The sequence below is a fragment of the Anabas testudineus genome, chromosome 2 (assembly GCF_900324465.2).
Source record: "Anabas testudineus chromosome 2, fAnaTes1.2, whole genome shotgun sequence".
Taxonomy (NCBI): Eukaryota; Metazoa; Chordata; class Actinopteri; order Anabantiformes; family Anabantidae; genus Anabas; species Anabas testudineus.
In genome coordinates this window covers 23,521,315-23,543,263 of record NC_046611.1, presented here as the reverse complement: position 1 = coordinate 23,543,263, position 21,949 = coordinate 23,521,315, and the positions used below count along the sequence as shown (strand labels likewise).

Genomic DNA, 21,949 nt, shown 5'->3' with positions numbered 1-21,949 from the left:
AAAAAGCCCATATGATCCCCGAGCTCCAATCACCAATTCCTTCTGCAAAAGCAGCCTCTGCATTTTTGTCTGTCTGAATGCTACAGCAGCACGGGGGGGAAAAGATTGAGGATAAGGCAAAAACTGAAGAAATGTGACAATTCAATGGTCATTTTCATGGCGAGGGGGAAACTGGTGCGAAAGGAGTTGTTCTGGGACTCCTTGGAGCCTCGAAGCGCTGGATCAAAATGGTAGGCTACAGAGGAGCGCTGCATTTTTGTTTATTTTTTTTTTTTGTGTCCCTTCTTGATCTCTTGCAAATTTGAGCTACTTAGCAGGCCGATCAAACTTGCCATACTTCAGTCCCGCTGTGCGTTTATATCTCCGGCTGTCATGCGCGTATTTTGTGCTTTGTATCGTTTGCGGTGAAGTTTGTAACTTGCCGACACGGCACAAGTTGGAAATTGAAGCTGGGGAAAGAATGCAATGGCTACAATAGCTACATTGATGCAAAGAAGGAGTTAAATTCTTTCATATCAGGGCGCTTCTGCAAAAAAAAAAAAAAAAAAAAAAAAAAAAGGCTTAGGTCGTGACTGGTGCATATGTAGACAGAGGAGTTCAACTCAACTGGCCCCTTTCTCTCCAAGCCACACAGTCTGTGCAGGACAAGTTTGTCAGGCGTTGACATTCACGCATAAATGAGAAGATCTGCACAGTTTAGTTGGGCACAGGAGTGGGTGACACTCCTCCTGCCTTATTAAGTTCACTTGGTTGCAGGTGACACTCTGGTAGAGGTGTCTGTAAAGGTGAAATGGTCCTTGAGACATAAAGTCTGACTGACTTGGCTAAAGCTGTCCTGCATACATCACATTTCAGTGTTTGATAGTGAGAGTGGTAGTATTCGACTGGCTGATGTGTAAGTTCACAGTCTGTTTTTGTCTGCTATGTTGAGCCAGTTTCTGTTTCTGCAAATGTCCCATTCACATGTGCACTAACATCCTGGAAACCCTGGATCCTATAATTTAGACTATAATATGCTTTTCTCACTATAACAAAACAAAACAAAAAAAGGGAATAGTGAGGCAGACTGTCTCTGCTCTGTCTCCAGGGTCACGTTAGGATGCCTCATTAGGAAAGCATGTGGAGCTTGATGCAGTGGTGGAGTAATCCCACAGCGCGTTCACATCTGGAGGCTTGGGTTAATATCTGGGTCAGGTCAGCGGGGTTAGCCCTGGTGATCGCCGGGTGTCTCTTGGCGTGAGCAAAGAGGGACAAGGTTTGGTTATTGCTGTGTGTTTCTCCTCGTTTTCTGTTTGCTTTTTTTTTTTTTTTTTGTGGGCACACGAGAGTAAACCGTGACAAACAAAAAGTGCAAGGTATGCTGAGCAAACGCAGCACGTCGCAGAGGTTGCGTATCTTTTGACTGTTTTGGTAAACATGCCCCAGTTAATTTGTGCTATTACTTTGTTGACAACACAAGCGGATTAGTCACGGCTAATTTTCTTTTTATCAATAGCGTCAACTTATTTCCCATAATTCGCTTATTCATGGGTAGATTACTGGACAAGCAGGCTGGGCACAGGCCCATGAGCTCGAAGGGTCAGTGGGCTCCTGATCCAGAGTTTCTGTGTGAAGAGAATGGTCCTTATTGGAAAGTTGAATAATATATATACGAATATCCAGGACGTGACATGAAACCATTGCGAAGAGACGCAAAACTAGTAGAAATAGATGCTTTGGACAAGTACAGTGACTTGTTCCTCCTTCAATGAGTGTTGCTTTCACTGTACATAGGAGAGGTGGGAGGATTTTTCCGTGTCTGTGCCCAGGGCCTTTTTGTCTCTTAATGCGTTCATGCCCTTATTGGAATGAAAAGATTGTGTTTGTCTGTTAGTTTTTTTTCTTCATTTTGGTGGATTTGTGAAATCTGCCTCAGTTCCGCACACGCTGAAGATGTTTATACTGTACATTTTTGGCCGTGCGATACAGTTTAATTTCACTCAGCATTGTGAGGTCCTGAGTAGCTCCTTCTCTTTCCTCACAGGGTGCTGTGAGATTTACGTAACTGCCTATTCAGGGCATTCCTGCCCACCCTTGACTTTGAGGCTTCACTGTCTCTGGGTGCTGAGCGAGGAAACTGTCTTTAGTCCTTGTGACAAGTGCAGCCATTCCCAAGCCCCAGCAACAAACTCCAGCAGACATCTTTGGCCCCTGGTAGGAGGCCGCTCTCCTTGGGAATGCAGCCCATACTGTAGGTGCAGCTAATTTATGCCCCTGAGATTAAGAACAGTGGAAAAGGCTGCAGACAGCAAGGTCAAACTCACAGGGCTTATGTAAGGTTTCTTTTTGTTCTTCATATGGCACAAGTTTGTTTGAAGTAAGTTGGATTGTTTTTACTCTTTTTATGGTATTGTTGTAGCATTTTATTGTAGCTTCGATGTCTTTTCATTTGGGGAATGGTGTTATGTTAATTTAACCTCATGGCACTCTTATACAAATTACTGAACTTCCTTATCAAAGAGGCCAAACTTCACACAGCTCCATATGATGATTTCTATTAGCCTTTCATTGTCAAACATTTGAAGATATTAAGAGTTTTTTCTTCTTCTTCTTTTTTTTTTAAGTGGCTCGTCCTAAGCTTTCTTATAGCTTTTAGCTGAATTCAGGCCAGAGAGAAAGAGCAGGGGGAAATGAATTTTCATGCTGTTTCAGAGAATTGCCAGGAAGGTAAGTAGGGGATGTTTGATCTGATAGTCATTGCAAATATTTGCTTTTTATCCATTCACACAGAGAGTAATGTTTTGGTTTTTGTACAGGAATGATGTCATTACCTAACCATCCAACTGTCTAGCTGCTTACAACAACATTATATGCTCCTTATCCACTCAAACAAATTACGGATTTATTGAATATTATTATTTAATATATAAGGAATAGTCTAGCGAGAGTTAAATGAGAAGATTGCCACACTCTCATGCTTTTAATATAAAGCTGCAGCCAGTTTAAAAAACACACAAATATTAAAGGTAACAAAATCTGCCTACCAACATCTCTAAAGCTCACTGGTAAAGCACTTTATATTGGTTACATGTCATTTATATACAAAGCAAATAGTAAAAATGACAATTTCTTGTTTTGTGCTCGGACTATATTTTGGATGAGAAGTTGCCAGGCGACCAGAAGAGACGTCTGGAAGCCAATAAATAGACTGAAACTGTGCATTGACTGTTAACCTCAGTGCAACTGTGCGAGCCGTTCCCTCATCTACAGCGTTTCATTCATGTGATATCAATCTTCTTTTCTAAATCTGCACCTGAAAGCCAAACTCTCCAAAAACTTGAACTGTTCCTTTAAGCTCATATTCACCGTTTCTATTGATTGGTTTCTGCTATAGAAAGCTGATGCTCCTCCTCTACCTCCTTTCATCTCTGTCCTCTCTGACCTTCTCGTCAAACATCTAAACTGCCTCCACAGACGCGCACACACAGCCAGAAAGAGTATTGACACGCCAGAGAGATTCCCCTGATAAGGAGTCTTGTGTTGCCCTCTTCCTCTTTGTGTCATGCTATGAAAGGGATAATGAAGATATCACAATTTAGTTCTGTGTAACAAAGCATGGATATGTCTGCACCTGCTCGCTGCTGCACATTAGAATGATCTCTTCAAAGGTGCATCTTTCGCCCTTTTGTGTGACGTTTTTTTTTTTTTTTCTTTCAACTTTTGTTTAACTTGACACTGTTGTTTGAATTTTACAAATACCTCTGTTTGTACAACCATCCACACTTTATTGTGCCACAGGGATTTTGGCATCACAGCCCTGTGTTTACTGATGAATGCATGCACAGCAGGCGAGTGTGTGCGCCCACATTGTGCACATGCATGTACAGCACTGGCCCGGGAACAGTGTGTTATGGCTCCAGCAGAGCAGTGGTGTGTGAAGCGCTGTAACGTGTTTGTGCGGAGGAGATGCCAGCACCACGGGCCCCTCTCTTGGCCAGGCTTCCTGACTCAGCGCTTCCTCTCCCAGCTCATTGGCCCAGACACAAACTTCCTGGCAGAGCTTCAGTGCGGACGCTATAACCTCATCGCTGACCCCCACCCGTCATACACACACACACACACACACACACACACACACACAACACGCACCTCCCAGCGACTCTGTTGATTATCCAACCACTTGTCATCTCAACTCCAGACGAGTGCCGGTTCATATCTTCTTTCAGCATCACTTTTGATTGGGCAGCACACACACACACACACACACACACACAGTGTCCACAGCTTTGCCAAACAGTTAAAACTGTTGTCTAGTTTGTTCCGAGAACAAGTCAGTAGAAAGGACTTTTGAAAACACGGAGCTCAGGCATTCCCGCTTGCACTGTCAAATTTTAATGTACTGTACGTTGCCAAGATGCTGCTCGTGCTGTGTTCTCTTCCTTATTTTTGTTTGTGCATCCCAATTTCATGCTCGGGTAAACACGTATCAGTTGTAGATTGGCTTGTCACCTGTGGTTGCATTAACATATAGATGAAAATGTATTTAAATCTAATAGTGAAAGCTGGAGGAGCTCTACCGGGGCAAGACTGGGGCTAGTCCAACCTGCTAGATTAGGACAGGGAAAAGTCTAAAGCCTATAATGTGGAGGGGAGATTGGATGTCTAGGATTAGAGCAGCGGCAATGCTGATAATATTGTCTTTATTAATTGCAGCCAGCAGTGAATGCTGTGGTTGAGAAAGTTAAATGTTTTAATAGGCTGAGGGGAATAAAATAATTAGCTAAAGTGATGGAAAGAGAAAACTGAACATCCAGCAGCACATTTTAAAGTAATTTAGGATTTGCTTCTTGCTATATCTAAAAATGTCCTGCTCTGCTACTTTTGCAAATGTCAAGACAGGAGTTGCACCTATCAGTTATTTTAATTTTTGATTTATAGGCTTCTCTATATTAAAGCGATACACTTGTGATTTAAGTTTGCACTTGCATTGACAGAGTTATGGAGACTTTTGATGAACTGAGTTTTGAAGGTTAGCATCGTGCATTGGTGCATAGCTCAGCTGACTCAGAGACCAGAGTTGGTGTTCCTTCACATATCTGCTATTACTTTTTATCAACTATTACTAAAATTTACCGAGTCAAATAAGAATACAAGTTTAGCATTCTCTACGGTTAATATGGAGCTTAGCATAGCAAACTCGAAACAGAAATCCAAAGCCTTCTAATTATATTAATGTGTACATTGGATGTTTCATCCTTTATTGACATTATAAATCAGTCATGGTCAATAAAAGTTGGCGACTTTAACAAAACTTCAGAAAAATACCTCATTAATGTCAAAGTGAAAACAGGTTTCCACTAAGTAATGTCAATTAAATAAAAATATGTAAGGTGAAATGAGTGTTTGCATTAATATTCACCCTCTTCAGGTCAGTGCCTTGGAGATTTTTTTGTATCCATCCCCTGATTTATGTTTTTCAATGACGTCTTCTCTGAGTTGCTGGGAGTTCTTTTGTCTTCATGGTGTAATAGTAGCCAGGAATAATAATTAACCAGTGACTAGACCTTCCAGACACAAGTTTCTTTATACTGCAATCACTTGAGACACATTCACTGCACTCAGGTAATCCCCATTTCACTAACTGTGGGACCACTAGCACCACATATCTGGACATCTATTGGATTAGGTCAGTCATTTTAAAGGGGGTGGATATTAATGCAAACACTGATTCTACCTTACAGATTTTTATTTAATTGCCTTATTACCTATCATTACCGTTAGGGGGTGAATACTTTTTATAGGCCCTGTATGGTTCGTATATATCACAAAGGGGTCGAAGTGGTTGTTTTCCCTCTAATCCACATCACCTGCACCACTATGTTACTGGATTATGTAGTCTAATAGCAAAATAGCTCAGACTCCGATAACCAGTGCCATCTCGTTAGTATTAAACTCCGCTTTAATGTGTCTGTGCATGTGACCATGCTGTGTGTGACCTCAGCAGTCAGTGTGCTTCCACGCCTCGCTATGGCTGCCCCTTTAGTCACTGAACATTGATTTTTATTAGCATTTTTTATCATAGTGCTGTAATGATCACCACGGGGCTTGTTAAAACCGAGACCTTGTCACTTGGGCTATTACCAGTCTGGCTCTTGTGTGCACGAGAAACATGTTTGATAACAGGATAATGTGAGTCCAGACACATTCAGATCCTGTTTTTCTATCCTTTTGCATCTGCAGTGTCATCCTGCATTCCAAATTTCTTCATTTCCTGTTGGCACAAATGTCTGATTATGATGCAGGTATGCATGCATAGGCGTTCACAGATTACAGGCATGCAGTTGGATGTGCTCGTGCATTTGCTACTGTATATATGCTACTTCTACCTCAAGGTCAGTGCTGGGTCTCTGTGCTGATTGGATTTAGAGAGAAGAGCGGGGCGTGCAGACTGCACACAGAGGAGAAATCTTCCACCAGACACATGGATGGATTATTAGACGGAGAGAGTGTCCCTGGACACAGACATGTGAAAGACCCTGCAGTACTCCTACACCAGAGCAATACTTCAGGTGGTCTAATACAATACTTCTAGAGTGAGGGAGAAACAAAATGACCACGAGTGATACAGCCGCATCGTTGGTCGTGTCATTCACGGTTATTTTTGCATTGCTGCATGCTTGATTAATTTCCCTTTCCAACATAAGTGTTGACAGTAGCTCTGAAGCAAATGGCTCTGGCTAATGCAACCAAGGTGCCTGGTAAACCTGTTCAGCGATCCATCCCTGACTAGACACAAACACCGAAAGCAGGAAGACAACTTGGCAGGCCACTTTCCATCCATGCCAGTCTTACCCAGCCTGTAGATTAACCCAGATATCATACTGTGAATTAAGCGATTGCACAATTCTCACCCAGGGAATCAGAGGCTCAACATCTCTGGGGCTAAACCTGTCTCTCATTGTGGCGTCAGCAGCAGGGAAGGTCTGGTGAGCGCATAGAGGACACAGCGTCAGTCATTACCCTGATGACTTTTTAATGGCTGTCTGATTGGACTCAACCAGCAGTTACATACCCTTGTCTCATTCTGTTTGGTTGCATGAACTGATCAATTTCTTTACCACATAAAAGCACCGTGATGTTACCATGAGGCCAGACTTGCTGTTGTAAATGTGGCGATCTCTCTTTGTGAAGAGTTTGTGTTCTGGCCCGTCACGCTGCGCTATCGTCTGCACTGCTGATGACTCAGGAATATGTGTGAATGTGTGCTGCTCTCCTACCATCTCCATACTAGTGAGTGAGATGAGCCCTGACAAGGTGCCCACTCGCTTTCCTCCATGTGTCATTCACGACGATCCCTGCGCCGAGCCTCTCTACAGGAAGCTTGGCTATGAAGAGGGCTGCTGAGTGTGCTCTTTACTGTAGGTTGAAGTGCTCCATGGGTGGAGGTAGCATAGCCCCCAGCCCCTCCGCAGGGTGACAAGAGCACCAGGTCATGAGCTCATGGGTTTGGTGTCTTCATGACAACGAATGACTCGGTGATCATCTTTTGTTGCCTGATGGTCATTTGCAGGAGAAGTAGAGACTATACTATAATAAAGACGTTACTGTGCTTATGGACATTTAGCTGGTAGCAAGGTGAAGTTGAATTATGTAAGATGAGTAAATCCTACATTCGATGCGTTAGCATCATTAGATTGCTTGCAGGTTAAGTACTTTGAAGAGTTAATGAATCTACTTATTTAATTTCAAGTCTGAACTATTAACCACTGAATTTAATACTACATTTTTTATTAGTTTTTTTTTTTTAAACCTGTTGCGTAAAGATTACCTGACAATTAATTAATACTTAGGAAATTGTATACTGCTTTTTATATGATTGTACAATAAGTTTTTTACCATAGTTTGAACAACACAGACAAACAGACACCACCTTCAGTTCTGGGAAAATTGACAGTTGATTTTATTTATTTATTTAATATATTATTGTTTTTTCACAGTTAATAGACAAAACTATTACTTGATCAAATAGGAAAATAATCAACAGATTCATCTTGAAATGATTAATGAAAATAGTCATAGCTGCAGTCCTAATCTAGTTATCAATTAATTAGTCAATATTAATTGAAGAGTTTGAAGGATTTTTTTTTTTTATTTAAGTTTTTCTGGACTTTTTTTTTTTTTTTTTTAAGAACACTTGCTTATGGTCTAACCTTACTGAAAGTCAGAAGCCTTACAACACAGCATATTGTATTTCTCATTTTGCACATCTACTCATTCAGTGCATGCTTGGGCATCAGCATTAATGTGAGTCTCTGTACTCAAAGCTACACAATTATTATTATTGTTAATTGGGGTGGTATGGTTTAGTTTAAATAATACACAAATGGGGATATTAATTTTGTTCATACCAGCCAGCATTAGTTAAGCTTGTCAGTATGAGAAGGTAGACAAGGTGATGTAAGAGGACACTGAGAGAACGCTTTAACCCCCTGCAGTGTTTTCCCCCTGGGACTCTCTCCTGCCTGAATACAACCTGCCCTCCCTCACACTATTGATGTGTCCATGACTCTGTGCTGTGCTCTGACATTGGCCCCTGCTAATGGCTCAGTCTGTTCGCCAGTCAGCAAGAAAACAAGACAGTGAAGGTAGATGTTGTTGAGCTCATGCTCATAAATCTGCTGTTAGTTGGGTGCAAAACAGTAACAGAATTAGATTTCTGGAGCACAGCATACGAGAAGCTTTATTTTAACACAAAACATAGCCAAGGAGCATTTGAAACACTGATCAGTTTTATTCTCTAACATACAGTATACATTATACCATATACCACATTACAGTGAACAGTGGGGGCACTGTTTAAAATGGTAGCTCTGTGGAGGTCACATTACAACCACAGTCTGTCGCTGAGCTGCACCGTTTACAGAGTAGTAAATCTACATGGATGCAAAGGTGTTAGAGAGAAAGGGCATTCTCACCATCGAAAGTCAAATTAGAAAGAAAGATTTCGTTCTCTTGCTCTGCTCCGTCTGGCTCAGCTCCAGGAGTGGAGCCACTGCCAAGTGCATACCACAGACTCTGACATGGCTGAGCTGGGTGAGGATTCAGCCCTCTAAACAAAACTTACTTTTTTAACTAGCTTTTGGGGCTTGACTTGCACCTCTGAGTCTGACCGTCAGTGAAGATAACTAAAGAAACTGCATTAATTAGTCTCTCGTGATTGATGCAGGCTCCTCTTGGACCGAGCAGTAATCCCGTGCATCATCCATCACAGCTTCATCAAAACTGGATTAGTGCTAAAGTAGTTTCAAAATCTAAAACTGAATTTTAATTAAAACATTGCCACCAGGCTGATAAGGGAAATATTTTCTCAATGCCTGATTTTCTTTCCAAAATGCATCATCCTTCCAAATTTGGGCAAACTTAACATCTTCACAAACTTGAATGAAATGTCTTTTTTTTTTTTCCTTTAACATCCTATTAGACCCGTTGAACAATTGACAGCTGGATTTAGGTTTGTATGAGTTGTTGTACTTTTCAGAATTTGGATGTTTGACATTTAATTACACAGCCTCCATCAGGCTAATTAGTTTTTGAATGGAAAATACAGCGACTCAAGATGGAGAGTATCCAGCCACGCAAGCCACTCTGTGAGGATGCACTGAGCTAAATGTGAAGATCAGCATGCTAATTTCCTCAGAATCACAGGGTTCACATGCTGAAGTTGGCAGGCGTAGTGTTGACCATTTTCCCCGTCTTAAGTCAACCTGTTGTTAAATAGGTCAAAGTACAGACACGGCTGGTGGGAATATCATTAGCTTTGCAGGTATTTGTTCTCAAACTTTGACAAAGAAACATTTTGACCTCCTGAAAGTTAGGGAGTCACCAAACTCAATGGGATAAAGAAACAATGTCTAGAAACCACAGATTTTCAGTTGGGCTTCACCACTGTGGCCCAGTCCATCCAGTCCATATGCAGTATCTCACTGGATAAGTGGATACTCTGATTTGGTGTTAACATGGCTTCATTCCTTTCATTTATGTTGGTGTGAATATTTAAGTAATTGTGACCATTTGGTAGGAAAAAGTTTAACTTCAACAAAAGCGCTGCATTTTAGAAATAACAGTGTAGTTTGAGTCTTAATGCTCTGGAAAGGCAACTCGACTATGGTCATAATTCAAAGTCCACAGCACAGATCTATAAGGACATCTCTGTTTCTTGATCATACACAGTACGGCATAAAAAACAAAATGATGTTCCCTTTGGATTAGAACAAGCTCTATAAGAGCTGTGAAACAGACCCTCAGAGGCCTTTACGAGAGGATCCCCTCACATTGTTGTGTTTGGCAGACGATGAAATGATCTGCGTGGAAAGGGTGTATGGAGCTTTGATTGAAGCCAGTTTAAATGACACCTCTTGTTGGGTGTATCAGCAGTACCCCCCACCCTCATTCCCCCCCTGTGTGCTTGTCATGGGTCAGACCAGATATGAATAATGTATTGGGAGACATCTGACTGAGAGGCTGCTTGAAGGTGGTGCTCCCTCTAATTACAGCCAACAAGCTTCATGGCTGACACTCCAAGGAGAGAGGGGAGGAGGAGAGAGAAGGGGGGGATAGAGATGATGACAGAGATAGAGGGAGTTAGATGAAGAATTTGTTTGACTACAATGTGTAATCATATGTGATGAATGGCTTCATCTTTATTGTCTAGTGTGAGGCAGCAGTATTGTAACTAAACGTTGGATTAAAAAAAAGTTTTAAAGCATTTATCTAGATAGAGATGTAGTCAGTCACTCGCTGTCATTCAGAGCATCCTTATTTAAATGTTTTTGCTGTACGAAGACACATTACAATATGGGCACTTCATTTAAAAATCAGCAAACTCAGATCATTTGCATAATTACAAGTAGCAACACCACAGTGTAGTAAAAGTCCAGCATTCAAAATGTATCTTAAGTAAACTTAGTATTACCCTCAGTAGAAAAGCATCCCTAACTTTACTTTAGTTGCAGCTGTCATAATAGAGCTTCTTTTGATGACTGTACCTTAACATTTGCTCCTGAAGTGTAGTAAGCAAATAGAATATTAAAGTCCTGAGAATTAAATCTAATAAAACTAAAGGTAACAATTTGTGGAAACATATTATTACCATACTTGAACCGTTAACCAGATTTTTTCATAAGCTGTTGATGTTTAGAATCTGTTGATTCATTCTGCAGAATTGAAACTAGGACTGCGTTGTCCTATTTGTATCCCAGAAGAAGAAGACGACCGTCGTCACTACAGGAGCATAACTTCCAATCTGCATCTTATACTTGATCTGATTAAGGCAGCAGCATTTTGCCCTTGGGCGGTGTCTGTAGCCTTGCATAGAGAGAGATAACCCGATCTTCACTTGTCTCTGGCTCAGAGTCCAATTTAGCAGCTGAAAACTATGAATAAATCTAGCACTCCATAATTGAATTCTTCAAACGGGCCAGATTGTCAAGGTTAGACCCAAATGCAAGCCAGTTTTCCAAGCCTGAACAAAGACCTGTCATATTCATTGATCTTGAGGGGAGAATATGTTGGGCAGCACGGAAAGGCAATATTTAAAGGACAATTAACAGCCATTTGAGCGTAATTCCTGCAGAGACTACAGTATATTATAAAATACCATATTAGTCATTGTCCCAAACTAAATGAATTAGTTTAATCTCTTGCCCCTTTTTCGTTCCCCTTTGTTTTATGTCTGGACCTGCACGTGCACCTGTGCAGAGATGTAATTACTGCTCACAGCTACATCATCCCCAGCAGCCTGTTAGCCACAACAAGGCTTCTATCAATACTTTGTTTTTATTCTGCCTTCGAGATACGCCCAGAATGATAAATTCCATTAATTGTCTGAAAGGTTAGTTAGTATTTATTCGGCATGGTTTCCCTAATTATTTCTCCGGACGTGTTTTGTCTTGTGCATAATTCCTCAGGGAAAGTATAGTGAGTGGGTGTGCTGAGAGAGCCAGCTAATGGGATGGGATGGCACTGAATACCAATGCACAGACCAGCCGGTCCTTGCAGAGACGAGACACCGTGTTTGTGTTTGTTTGTCTCTGTGTGTGCGTTTGTGTTTTTTGTGCATGGTTGCGCATCGCATATGCGTGAGTGTGTCTCTGAGTGTTTGCTCTGTTTGCTGCTCTGTCCCCACTCACATCCCGTCTGGATCGAAACCCTGCCCTTCCTGTGCTAAAATAAACCCACCTTGGGAAGTTGAGGACCTTGCACAGAGCGTTGAGTGTTACACCTTTTGATTTTTCACTCATTGTATGCATGTCTGTGACTTTGTACAGTACACCTAACAGACTGAAGTTATTATTTATGCTTCTTCTTTACTGTTAAATGTTACTTCAGAGAATAATGACCATGTTTTATGAGCAAAGTCTACTGTTGATAAATTACTTTTTTGCATGAATGTGAAAAAGCATGCATCATCAAGCATCTATTATATTCTTCTCCTCCTGAACAATTATAACTATCATCACGTTTTTAATGTTTGCATACAGATATATTCCTGCTGACAGACATTGTAGTCACAGCTGCTGTTTCCAAGGTCAAGATTAAACTTTAAATCTCAGAGTTGATATTTTTAGTGCCTTCTCATTCAAAATGTAAATTTCTTACCATATGACAATACAGTAATTCATGTGCTGTTCCTTTTCTCTCTCTCTCTCAGCTCATAGTGGAGAAGACCACAGACTTCCCCTCTGCTGAGTTCTCTCTGGTGGAGGATGTGGCTCTGCATTTCACCTGTTTGATGGACAGGCTGAATGAGCAGCGCCTCTTCCAGCCTGACCTGTGTGACGTTGACATTGTTCTGGTGCGCCAGCACAGCACTTTCCCAGCCCACAAAGGCGTGCTGGCAGCCTACAGCCCTTTCTTCCACTCTCTTTTCGCCCAAAGCAAACAGCTGCGGCGCGTGGACTTGTCGCTGGATGCTCTGACATCACAGGGCCTGCAGCAGATCCTCAACTTCATTTACACCTCCAAGCTGCTGGTGAGCAGTCGCACTGTCCGGGACGTTCTGAACGCAGCTACTCTGCTTCAGATGAGTGACATTGCAGCCTCCTGTCGCGACTTGATCAGCAGCCACTCGCTGAGGACCACCTGCACAGATATGGCCAAGCACGAAGCACTCGGCAGTGGTGAACCAGCTGCTGCCGTGATGGCCCCCAGTCAGATGTACCGCGAGATCAAACAGGAATCAGAGCTGAGCAGGGTGTACACACAGGAGGGCAGCAGCCCATTTTCTGTTAGAGTGGAGGAGGCAGGCAAGACGGCCTCCCAGCAGAAGCAGTACTACCAGAAAGAGGAGGGCTCAGGGGCTGGGGCGGGCACAGATGCTTTCTGCAAAGTAGAAGGTAATGGAGAGGAATCAAAAACTACAGATGGCCACTCCTCCTTCAACAGGAATCAGATCATTGTGGAAGTCAACCTCAACAACCAAACTCTTAATGTGTCAAAAGGATCAGAGGGCAAATCAACAACCACCACAGAGGCGACCACCATGTTTGGTCATTGCCATGACAATGACAGAGATTCAGAGGATGATGAGACAAATAATGATGACGCAGTTGAAGAAGATGATGACGACCTCAAGAGGTCAGACATACTGGGGCAGAGCAGTGAGGATGAAGACGATGAGGAGGATGAAGAAGAGGAGGAGAACACCCTAAACATTCCAGGTCTGCCGCAGGTGGACATGATGGATCGACCTCGGCGGGGCACCAGAGCATTAGCCATGGTGAGTACCACAGCCTCCATGCGGCAGACGCTGACAGAGGCCACTCTAGCAAACCAGCGACCCGGTGGGAAGAGGACTCTGCATTCAGAGGGCCTGGGCCAGAAAGTGAGGTTGGAGGAGAAGCAGCATTTCCCTTGTAAGAAATGCCCTCGCGTTTTCAACAACTGCTGGTATCTGGAGAAACACATGAACGTCACTCACAACCGCATGCAGATCTGCAATAACTGTGGGAAACGCTTCCTGCTGGAGAGTGAGCTGCTGCTGCACCAACAGACCGACTGTGAGAAGAGCATCCAGGTATGATGATGGTGAAAGACACAAACATACATCATTTAAAATCTGGAATTTGCTCCACTCTTATAGTTTTGGGTTCAGGTCACCATAGCATGTAGGACTGCAAAACTAATGCCACAAAATCTGTTTATCTCAGCAGTGTAGTCACTGGATTAGATTTTTGGGGTGAAATAAATCATTACCGTTTTTTTTATGCTTGAATTCAAGCTATGAGTTGTTTAAAATGCTGACAACCTCATATGGGTCTGATTTTATTAATTAACTCAAGCTTCATGAGCAGCAGTGAAAAAGCATTCACATTATTCCTGTTTTTTATATGAAATCCTACATACATCATCAATGTATAGTCGGAAAACAATTATTAGTTCAGTTGTAGTCCTGTAAATATATGAAAACTGATCAGTCAGTAATAACAAATTGTGATGCGTCTCAGTACCTCCTTTATTGCCCTCCACAGTGAGCAGCTGGACTCCTGCTGTGGTTTTGAAGATCATTTGCTGCTTTAATCTACTGACTCTAATTGCTTTTTTAGTACAGTGCATGTTCAAGTATCTGTGTAAGCACACACACCTGGGTTGTATTTGGATAGATTGTTCCAGATAATGACTTTCTTCATAGCTCAAACACAAATACAGTGGCAAGAAAAAGTATGTGAACCTTTTGGTTTTCTGCACTAATTTGTCATAAAATGTGATCTGATCTTCATCTAAGTCAAAGAGTTATTAACAAATATAATGTGCCTAAAATAATAACACCAAAACAATTCTGATCTTTCATGTCTTTATTGAGAACAACCATAAAAAACCTCACACTGCAAGTGGAAAAAGTATGTTGAAATAATTGGAGTCAGACATTAGCGACTACAGCTACTTTGACAAAAAAACACTAAATTTTTATGAGTTTGCTCTGTACAAGAAGAAAACGCTTATGTGAGCCATGTCTCGCCAAAAGGAGTTTTCGGAGGGTCTATGATCAAGAATTGATTATTTACGTAAAGCTGGAACGGGTTTCAAAGTGATGTCAAAGACTTTAGAAACTCACCAGTCTACAGTTAGAAAAACAATCTACAATTGGCAACACTTTGGGAGTGTGGCTACTCTACCAAGTTGTGGGCGGTCAGTCAAAATGACCCCAAGAGCACAACAAACACTCATCAGTGAGGTAAAGGAGCAACACAGAGTGACAGCCAAAGATTTAACTATTTGGAAAGAACACACAGTGCTACATCTGGCATAGAAAGGGCACTGTATATCATCATGAAAAGATCATCCCATTACCTGTATGGGTAAGTATGGTGGAGGAAACATCATAATTTGGGCCTGCTTTACTGCATCAGGGTCTGGCCAGCTTGCAGTGATTGGGGGGGGGGGAAGATGAATTCCCAAGTGTATCACAACAATTCTTCAGGATAATGTGAAAATGTCTGTACGTCAGCTGAAACTCTGTAGAAGTTGGGTGATGCTACAGGACGATGAACAAAAACACACAGAACAGAATGGCTTTAGAAAAAGAAAATCCACCTTTTGGAGTGGCCCAGACCTCAACCCAATAGAGACGCTATAGAACGACTTGAAGAGAGCCACACACATGAGACATCCAAAGAATATGACGGAGCTAAAGCAGTTCTGCAGGAAGAATGGACTAAAATTCCTCCTGGACGATGTGCAGGTCTGATCAACAGGTACAGTAAGCACTTGGTTGAGGTTATTGCTGCCAAGGGGGGGGTCAACATACTTTTTCCACTTGCACTACAAGGTTTTTTGGTTGTTTTTAATAAAGACGGGAAAGACTAAGATGAAGATCAGATCACGTTTTCTGACAAATTAATGCAAAAAAACATGCCATTTTAGAAGGTTCACATACTTTTTCTCACCACATAGCTGCAGTGCTAACTATAGTTTCTCCCTCTCTTATGCTTTTTTTTTTTTTTTTTTTTTAAGTGTGTAACATGTGGCAAAGCCTTCAAGAAGCTGTGGTCGCTACATGAGCATAACAAGATTGTCCATGGCTATGCTGAGAAGAAGTTCTCCTGTGAGATTTGTGAGAAGAAGTTTTACACCATGGCTCATGTCAGGAAGCACATGGTCGGTGAGTGGTAGTAAAAATTAGTGATCCTTGTTGTTGCTTCCTTCCTTTTCCACATCCCACAGATTGTTAATTTCAATTTGTTTAGGGTGTTGTTTCCTCTTCCCCTTTTTAGGGTAGATAAACATCTTATTTCCCATGCAGGCTTACCTTATTGGCTGTGTACATCTGTGTTCGACAGTAAAATAAATGTTTATATAATGGTCCTATTAATGGAGTGACTTGAGAGTTAGAAACTTCACAGGAAACAGCTTATATAGATAAATCTATTGTCCTTAGCAGTAATTAGCCAGCGATGAAGCATCTCAGTGATGTTCTTAAGTGCTATTTCAGGAAAGCAGTTTGCTTATGTGTCTTCATCTGCTACAGTATTTGATCAAGAGTCATTCAGTGGTGAATACCCCTGACTAATCTTGTACTGTGTGTGTGTGTGTGTGTGTGTGTGTGTGTGTGTGTGTAGCTCATACGAAGGACATGCCGTTCACCTGTGAGACGTGTGGGAAGTCATTCAAGCGTAGCATGTCTCTGAAGGTTCACTCCCTGCAGCACTCAGGAGAGAAACCCTTCAAGTGTGAGGTTTGAGATCTTTCTGTACACTGCTGCTTAAATCCAGACTGAAATATCCTCCAGCTTAAAGTAGTGTCATTTGAAAACCGATGCACTTCTGGAATGTAGTTCACACCATGTGACTCTCTGGATGACCTGTAAAAGGAAAAAAGGGATCTACATATGGCATAGTAGCACTGTGAACAACAGCTGGTCTACTTGTGTAATGAAAAGTCTTCCACAAGACTTGAAATACCATCTTACATGTTTGACTACCTGTTCATTGTGTGTCATTTCAGAACTGCAGTGAGCGCTTCCAGTATAAATACCAGCTGCGTTCCCACATGAGCATCCATATTGGGCACAAGCAGTTCATGTGCCAGTGGTGCGGAAAGGACTTCAATATGAAACAGTACTTTGACGAACACATGAAGACACACACTGGTGAGTCACGTCTTGGAGTATTTTTGCTGATTCTGCCAGTTGTGAATCACAGAAATGCAACGTGTTTCAAACCAACAATAACAGATTTAGCATTATTAGGATTCTCCCTCTTATGGACTGTTTTTAGTCTCTGCCAACTCCTGAAGGAAACCTGTTAGCTACTAAATGTTCACCAGTTAACTGTTAACTTTGACGATCTGCTATTTGGTATTCACTTGTAGTGTACTTAGGGTTTTGGGACTTTTTTTTTCTCAAAACAGCTGCAGCTAGAAATAACACTGAGAGTTATTCAAAACAACAAAACTACTGGCCATAAAACCAGAAGGAATGAGCTGAAAACTAAAGTTGACCACTTAGATCTAGACTTGATAATGATAATCTTCTGTGGGCTCATTAATCATCCCCGCCATATTATACATCATCTAGTCATTTTATACATTGTTGATACAAAAATATGCATTCAAACAGCTTTAAACATCATGATGAGTGTTGCAAATGAACATGACGTGTTTTTCAGTCCTTTGTGCCTCTGTGTCTGCAGGAGAGAAGCCGTACATCTGTGAAATCTGTGGGAAGAGCTTCACGAGCCGACCCAACATGAAACGCCACCGCCGCACCCACACTGGAGAGAAGCCCTACCCCTGCGAGGTGTGTGGCCAGCGCTTCCGCTTTTCCAATATGCTCAAAGCCCACAGGGAGAAATGCTTCCGCATCAGCAACCCCATGGTTACCGATGGCAACGACCCCCTCGGCCTCGACCAGCCTCTAGCATCATCTGCTGTGGACTCTTCCGGTCAGGTCCAGCTGGGGATGGCACTCACTGCCACGTCTGTGACCACGCCCACTGCTGCCTCTAGCCCCCACCCCCTCCATGGCACCCAGCTGTCTCTCCCCTTGCTGCACTCCATGGGGGGGCTGCCTCCCACTCCACATTTACCCCCACCGCCTCCCCTTTTCTCTGCCGGTAGGATGAACTCCAGCAACTAACAAATCCCTGTAGCATTGAAGCACTTTGTTACTTTAGTTTTATTGTTTTTCTTTGAGCGTTTCAGAGGACTCCTGCAGCGGGAGAGCGATGCACCTCAGAGAGAAAAAAAAAAAGTGAATGAAGGCTACATGAAGGCCTCATGAAAATACACACACCTACCACAATAAGAAATTGTTATTTTCTACTCTATTGAATACAATAGGTAACCTCAGAGTCCAGTAGGACATGTTGTCATCACTCTTCTCATAACTCTGTCCTGGTTTCATTTGGGATTTTCCAACACCACACACATTTCAGAGTCTGCACAATGCATTGATTGTAGCATCTTTTACCAAGTGGGAGTTTTCTAAATCTTTACTCGTTTTGGGCACATCAGTCGAGTGAGAACCACACTATGATAACAAAACATGTTTTATTTTTCATTCTCTGCCAAGATGTAGCGGGTGGTTCTTGTCTGACCCAGCAATAACCAAATGCTGATTTGTCTTTGAGCATATACATGTATATGGCATTGCCAATAACCAAATCCTGTTAGCTCACCTGCTATAGTTAGGTAATGTTATACAGCATTTATAATCAATCCTGCACCTTACATTTAACTCTAGTGATATTTAAAATGTATTCCTACTTGTCTTCATTTTTATAATTGTGATAGTGTGTAATTTGTGGCACGTTACGTCAATTGGTAAGGACATAAGAGAAGCTGTGACGCGCGGAGGAAATGGCCGTCTAATGCAGTGTGTGGTGTTTGTGACGGTGTGTTTGTGTGTGTGTGAGAGACGTGACGCAGAGGCTGGAGGTGAAGCCTCAGGTCTATATTCAGCTAATCGATGCTTAAGCTTCCCCGAGTCAGGAAATGGAGTCGTTTGTTGACTTTCACCTTTTGCTTACATTAAGCAAGAGCGCTCCTCTCCTGTAGATCTGGCTTTGAGACAATATGGCACTTTTTTTTTTGTGACTTGTTAGTAAAACCTAATGTAATCCAACCTACAGTATATTTGTAGGATTAATTCTAGTGTTAATTTACAGCATATTTCCCAACCAATCCTGATGTGTGTAATTAGTTTGCAGAATCTCAGTTATATGCACAACAACCTGCTTACATCGCTGAATCAAGTGTTCACTTTTCATCTTGATGTGGCCCATATTGTGAAGTGATATACACTACATTATATTCCAATATCTAAATTGCTTACAGAGCACTGACAGTGAGGACTTTTAACAAAACAGAGCTCATCACTAAAAGGGCTCATTGTTATTACATATGTTTTTGTAAAAAAATAAATAAAAAAAGTGTAGAATCTAATCACAAACGTTTGCGACATGGAATATAATAGGGTGTAATACCCCATAATCAAGTTTGTGGCTGTTGTAGCACGTTATGTGTCATAAAATTACATACTAATGGAATAGATCTGGGAAATTGAAACCATTTACACTTTTATTTCAAAGAAATATTTTTATTTGCTTTCTTGTTGATAGTTTGATAAGAAGACTGATGCCACTGAAACATCTGTAGGCTTTTCAAAAATGAAGCTACATATTAGCTTAGCCTGCCATAGAAACTGGACTAAAGTTGTAAGTATTTAATTTAAGATAATCTTCACATCAACCCTCTGACAAGAAAGAGAATAAACTTATTTCGCCAAAGGTCAAAGGTGATATTTCAATATGTTTCCTATCCATAAAAGAGTCTCTGTGCACTATCGATGCACTCCCGCTCACTTTATCTGTGGCTAGCCTACTTGTAGTGTTGCATTAACCTGTAAATATTGTTAAGATGTGTTTCTTCCTTGTGATTAATTCCTCATGTTTACATTCAGAGATTCGGTTGCATTTTCCCCCCACATGTGTCTTGGCTGGTTCTAGTGGAAGTTGGAATTTGTGGAATAAGCTTTTGTAAATGTAACAAGCTGTGTATTGTTTTATTTAAAAGACAAATGTGTGCACCTTAGTGCAGTCTTATGTCTTAGCTCGCCCCAGTTCCATGCATTTCTGAAACTAAATGGTTAGGGCCACATTAGAAGCTATTTGATAATGGTACTTTTTTCTTTATGTGTCAGACACATTTTGTATTTTGAATTGCTGCTTTTGTACAGGGTCCAGTTTTAGACCCTCTAAATGAAAAGTCTAGAGCTGTTGAATTGTTGAATATATTCTGGCTGTGAGAAATTAAATGTAACCTTACTGGGCAATGAGCTCCAGAGTCACACATGAGCTATAATTTAGATATTTGGACCAGTTTAAGGTGGTAGCTGCCAACATTTTTACCCCTGAAAGATTCAGTCCTGTCATTGATAGATGGTCGCAACTGATTGTTGACAGAGAAGAATAAAGGAAGCGATCCCTGAAAAAGCCCCTAGCATCTCAAGTAAAGGCTGAGTTTCATTATTTTACCACTTCACTGTTCGGAGAAGCACTAACCCAAAAGACAGTACTGAGGTACTGTGTTTCTAGTTTGTGTGTTTGCCTTATACTTGGAGGAGTTTGAATGTTTTTGTGTTATGGATAGTGGTAGTAGCTGATGGTTAAGGAGAAGGGATAGTAGTTGATACTACTGATTTATGCACTTTGATTGTCACCCTAGTCCGTGATGGGGGCGTGATTGCAGATACAAGATGAAAACTACAACTAATAGATGTGTAATAGTGGAGAAATTTAAATTCAAAGGCATACATTTTACATTTAGATGTATCAGTGGATTTTGGTGCTCATAAACTATTATCATAATCTACCAATCACAGTGATTTTCTGTGTGTTATTAGTTTAAAATCAGTCAGACGTGCAGGTTGATAAGCTGCAGGAGTGACAGACGTGGGCCTCACCAGTGTGTTGTCTCTGGGATAACATGGTGGATTATTGGCTGTGATTTGACATCCTGCACACTGAGGACAACTCAGCAGTGAGCAGTCACTTATGTGTCACCTTGCAGCTAAACTGGTGTTCCAGTTTACCCGTTTTGCACTGTGCTGCTCTTTAACAAGTATTTGTGACTCCCCCCTGAGGGTGCATGTGTTCACTACAGCTGCGGCTATTTTAGGTTGGTTTATTTTCCGATGACTTCCATAATCAAGAGACATTTTAGGTCTTAATATGTGACTGTTATATTTCTTGTTATGAGAAACGGTAAAGTAAAGGAAGATGCCAAATTGATTCACAAGATCAATATTAACTATTGTGAGCACTTTATTCTCCAGTTCAGCTTGTTGGGTTGGATTTCTGATACAGTAGCAGTTATCTGAATTGAAATCAGCTGATTGCAGACGTATCCTTGTTTCTTTGTTTGTTTTTTTCCTGGCATAAGATTATAGGAAATGACAAAAATGCAGTTTCTGCCAGAATGTTTGTTCAGATCCTGTAAGAAATAAAAAAAAGTCTAGTTTATATTTATGTGCTCAACATGTTTCAGTAAAATCTGCTTAAACTGCACGCTTCCAAATCCTTTTGGTTTATTACTAGTTGCTGTTCTTATCAGTCAAATAAACAAATCATATTAATGATTTTGGCATGACACAGTATCCAGGCAACATTTAGAGATTGAGTCTACATCCACCCTAGAAAGCAGAACGTGTGTGTTAATCTTTTATCTTGGATTATTTAGCAAACAAATCTTCCCTAAATCCAGCTGCAAACAAGACAAAACCCATGTGTGACGTCATGAAAGCAATGAGACACTTTTTGTGGAGCGTTGGAGCCTGCGGACAGGAACTGTAAAACAAATCCTTTTTGTTTAAGTGTCTTTTTTAATTGAGTGTTTTAAAGGTAAATGAAAGTAAAACTGAGATTCTAGAAAAATGACACATTGCACAATGTTTATGAATCCTATATTCTAAGCA

General features: G+C 41.3%; 1 protein-coding gene across 1 annotated transcript; it reads left to right on the top strand.

Moving 5' to 3' along the window:
• The first annotated feature begins 50 nt into the window (after positions 1 to 50).
• On the top strand, positions 51 to 21,497 carry zbtb47b (zinc finger and BTB domain containing 47b). The gene is made up of 6 exons (XM_026363331.1): positions 51 to 230; positions 12,689 to 14,053; positions 15,991 to 16,138; positions 16,596 to 16,711; positions 16,981 to 17,125; positions 17,667 to 21,497. The coding sequence occupies exons 1-6, from the start codon at positions 228 to 230 to the stop codon at positions 18,110 to 18,112; spliced, it is 2,223 nt and encodes a 740-aa protein (XP_026219116.1). The 5' UTR covers positions 51 to 227; the 3' UTR covers positions 18,113 to 21,497.
• The last annotated feature ends 452 nt before the right edge of the window (positions 21,498 to 21,949 follow it).

Excerpts from the sequence above, each read along its gene's own strand:
- zbtb47b (XM_026363331.1), top strand. Across the intron at positions 16,712-16,980 it reads AGAAACCCTTCAAGTGTGAG|AACTGCAGTGAGCGCTTCCA; the intron begins GTTTGAGATCTT and ends GTGTCATTTCAG. Across the intron at positions 17,126-17,666 it reads ACACATGAAGACACACACTG|GAGAGAAGCCGTACATCTGT; the intron begins GTGAGTCACGTC and ends CTGTGTCTGCAG.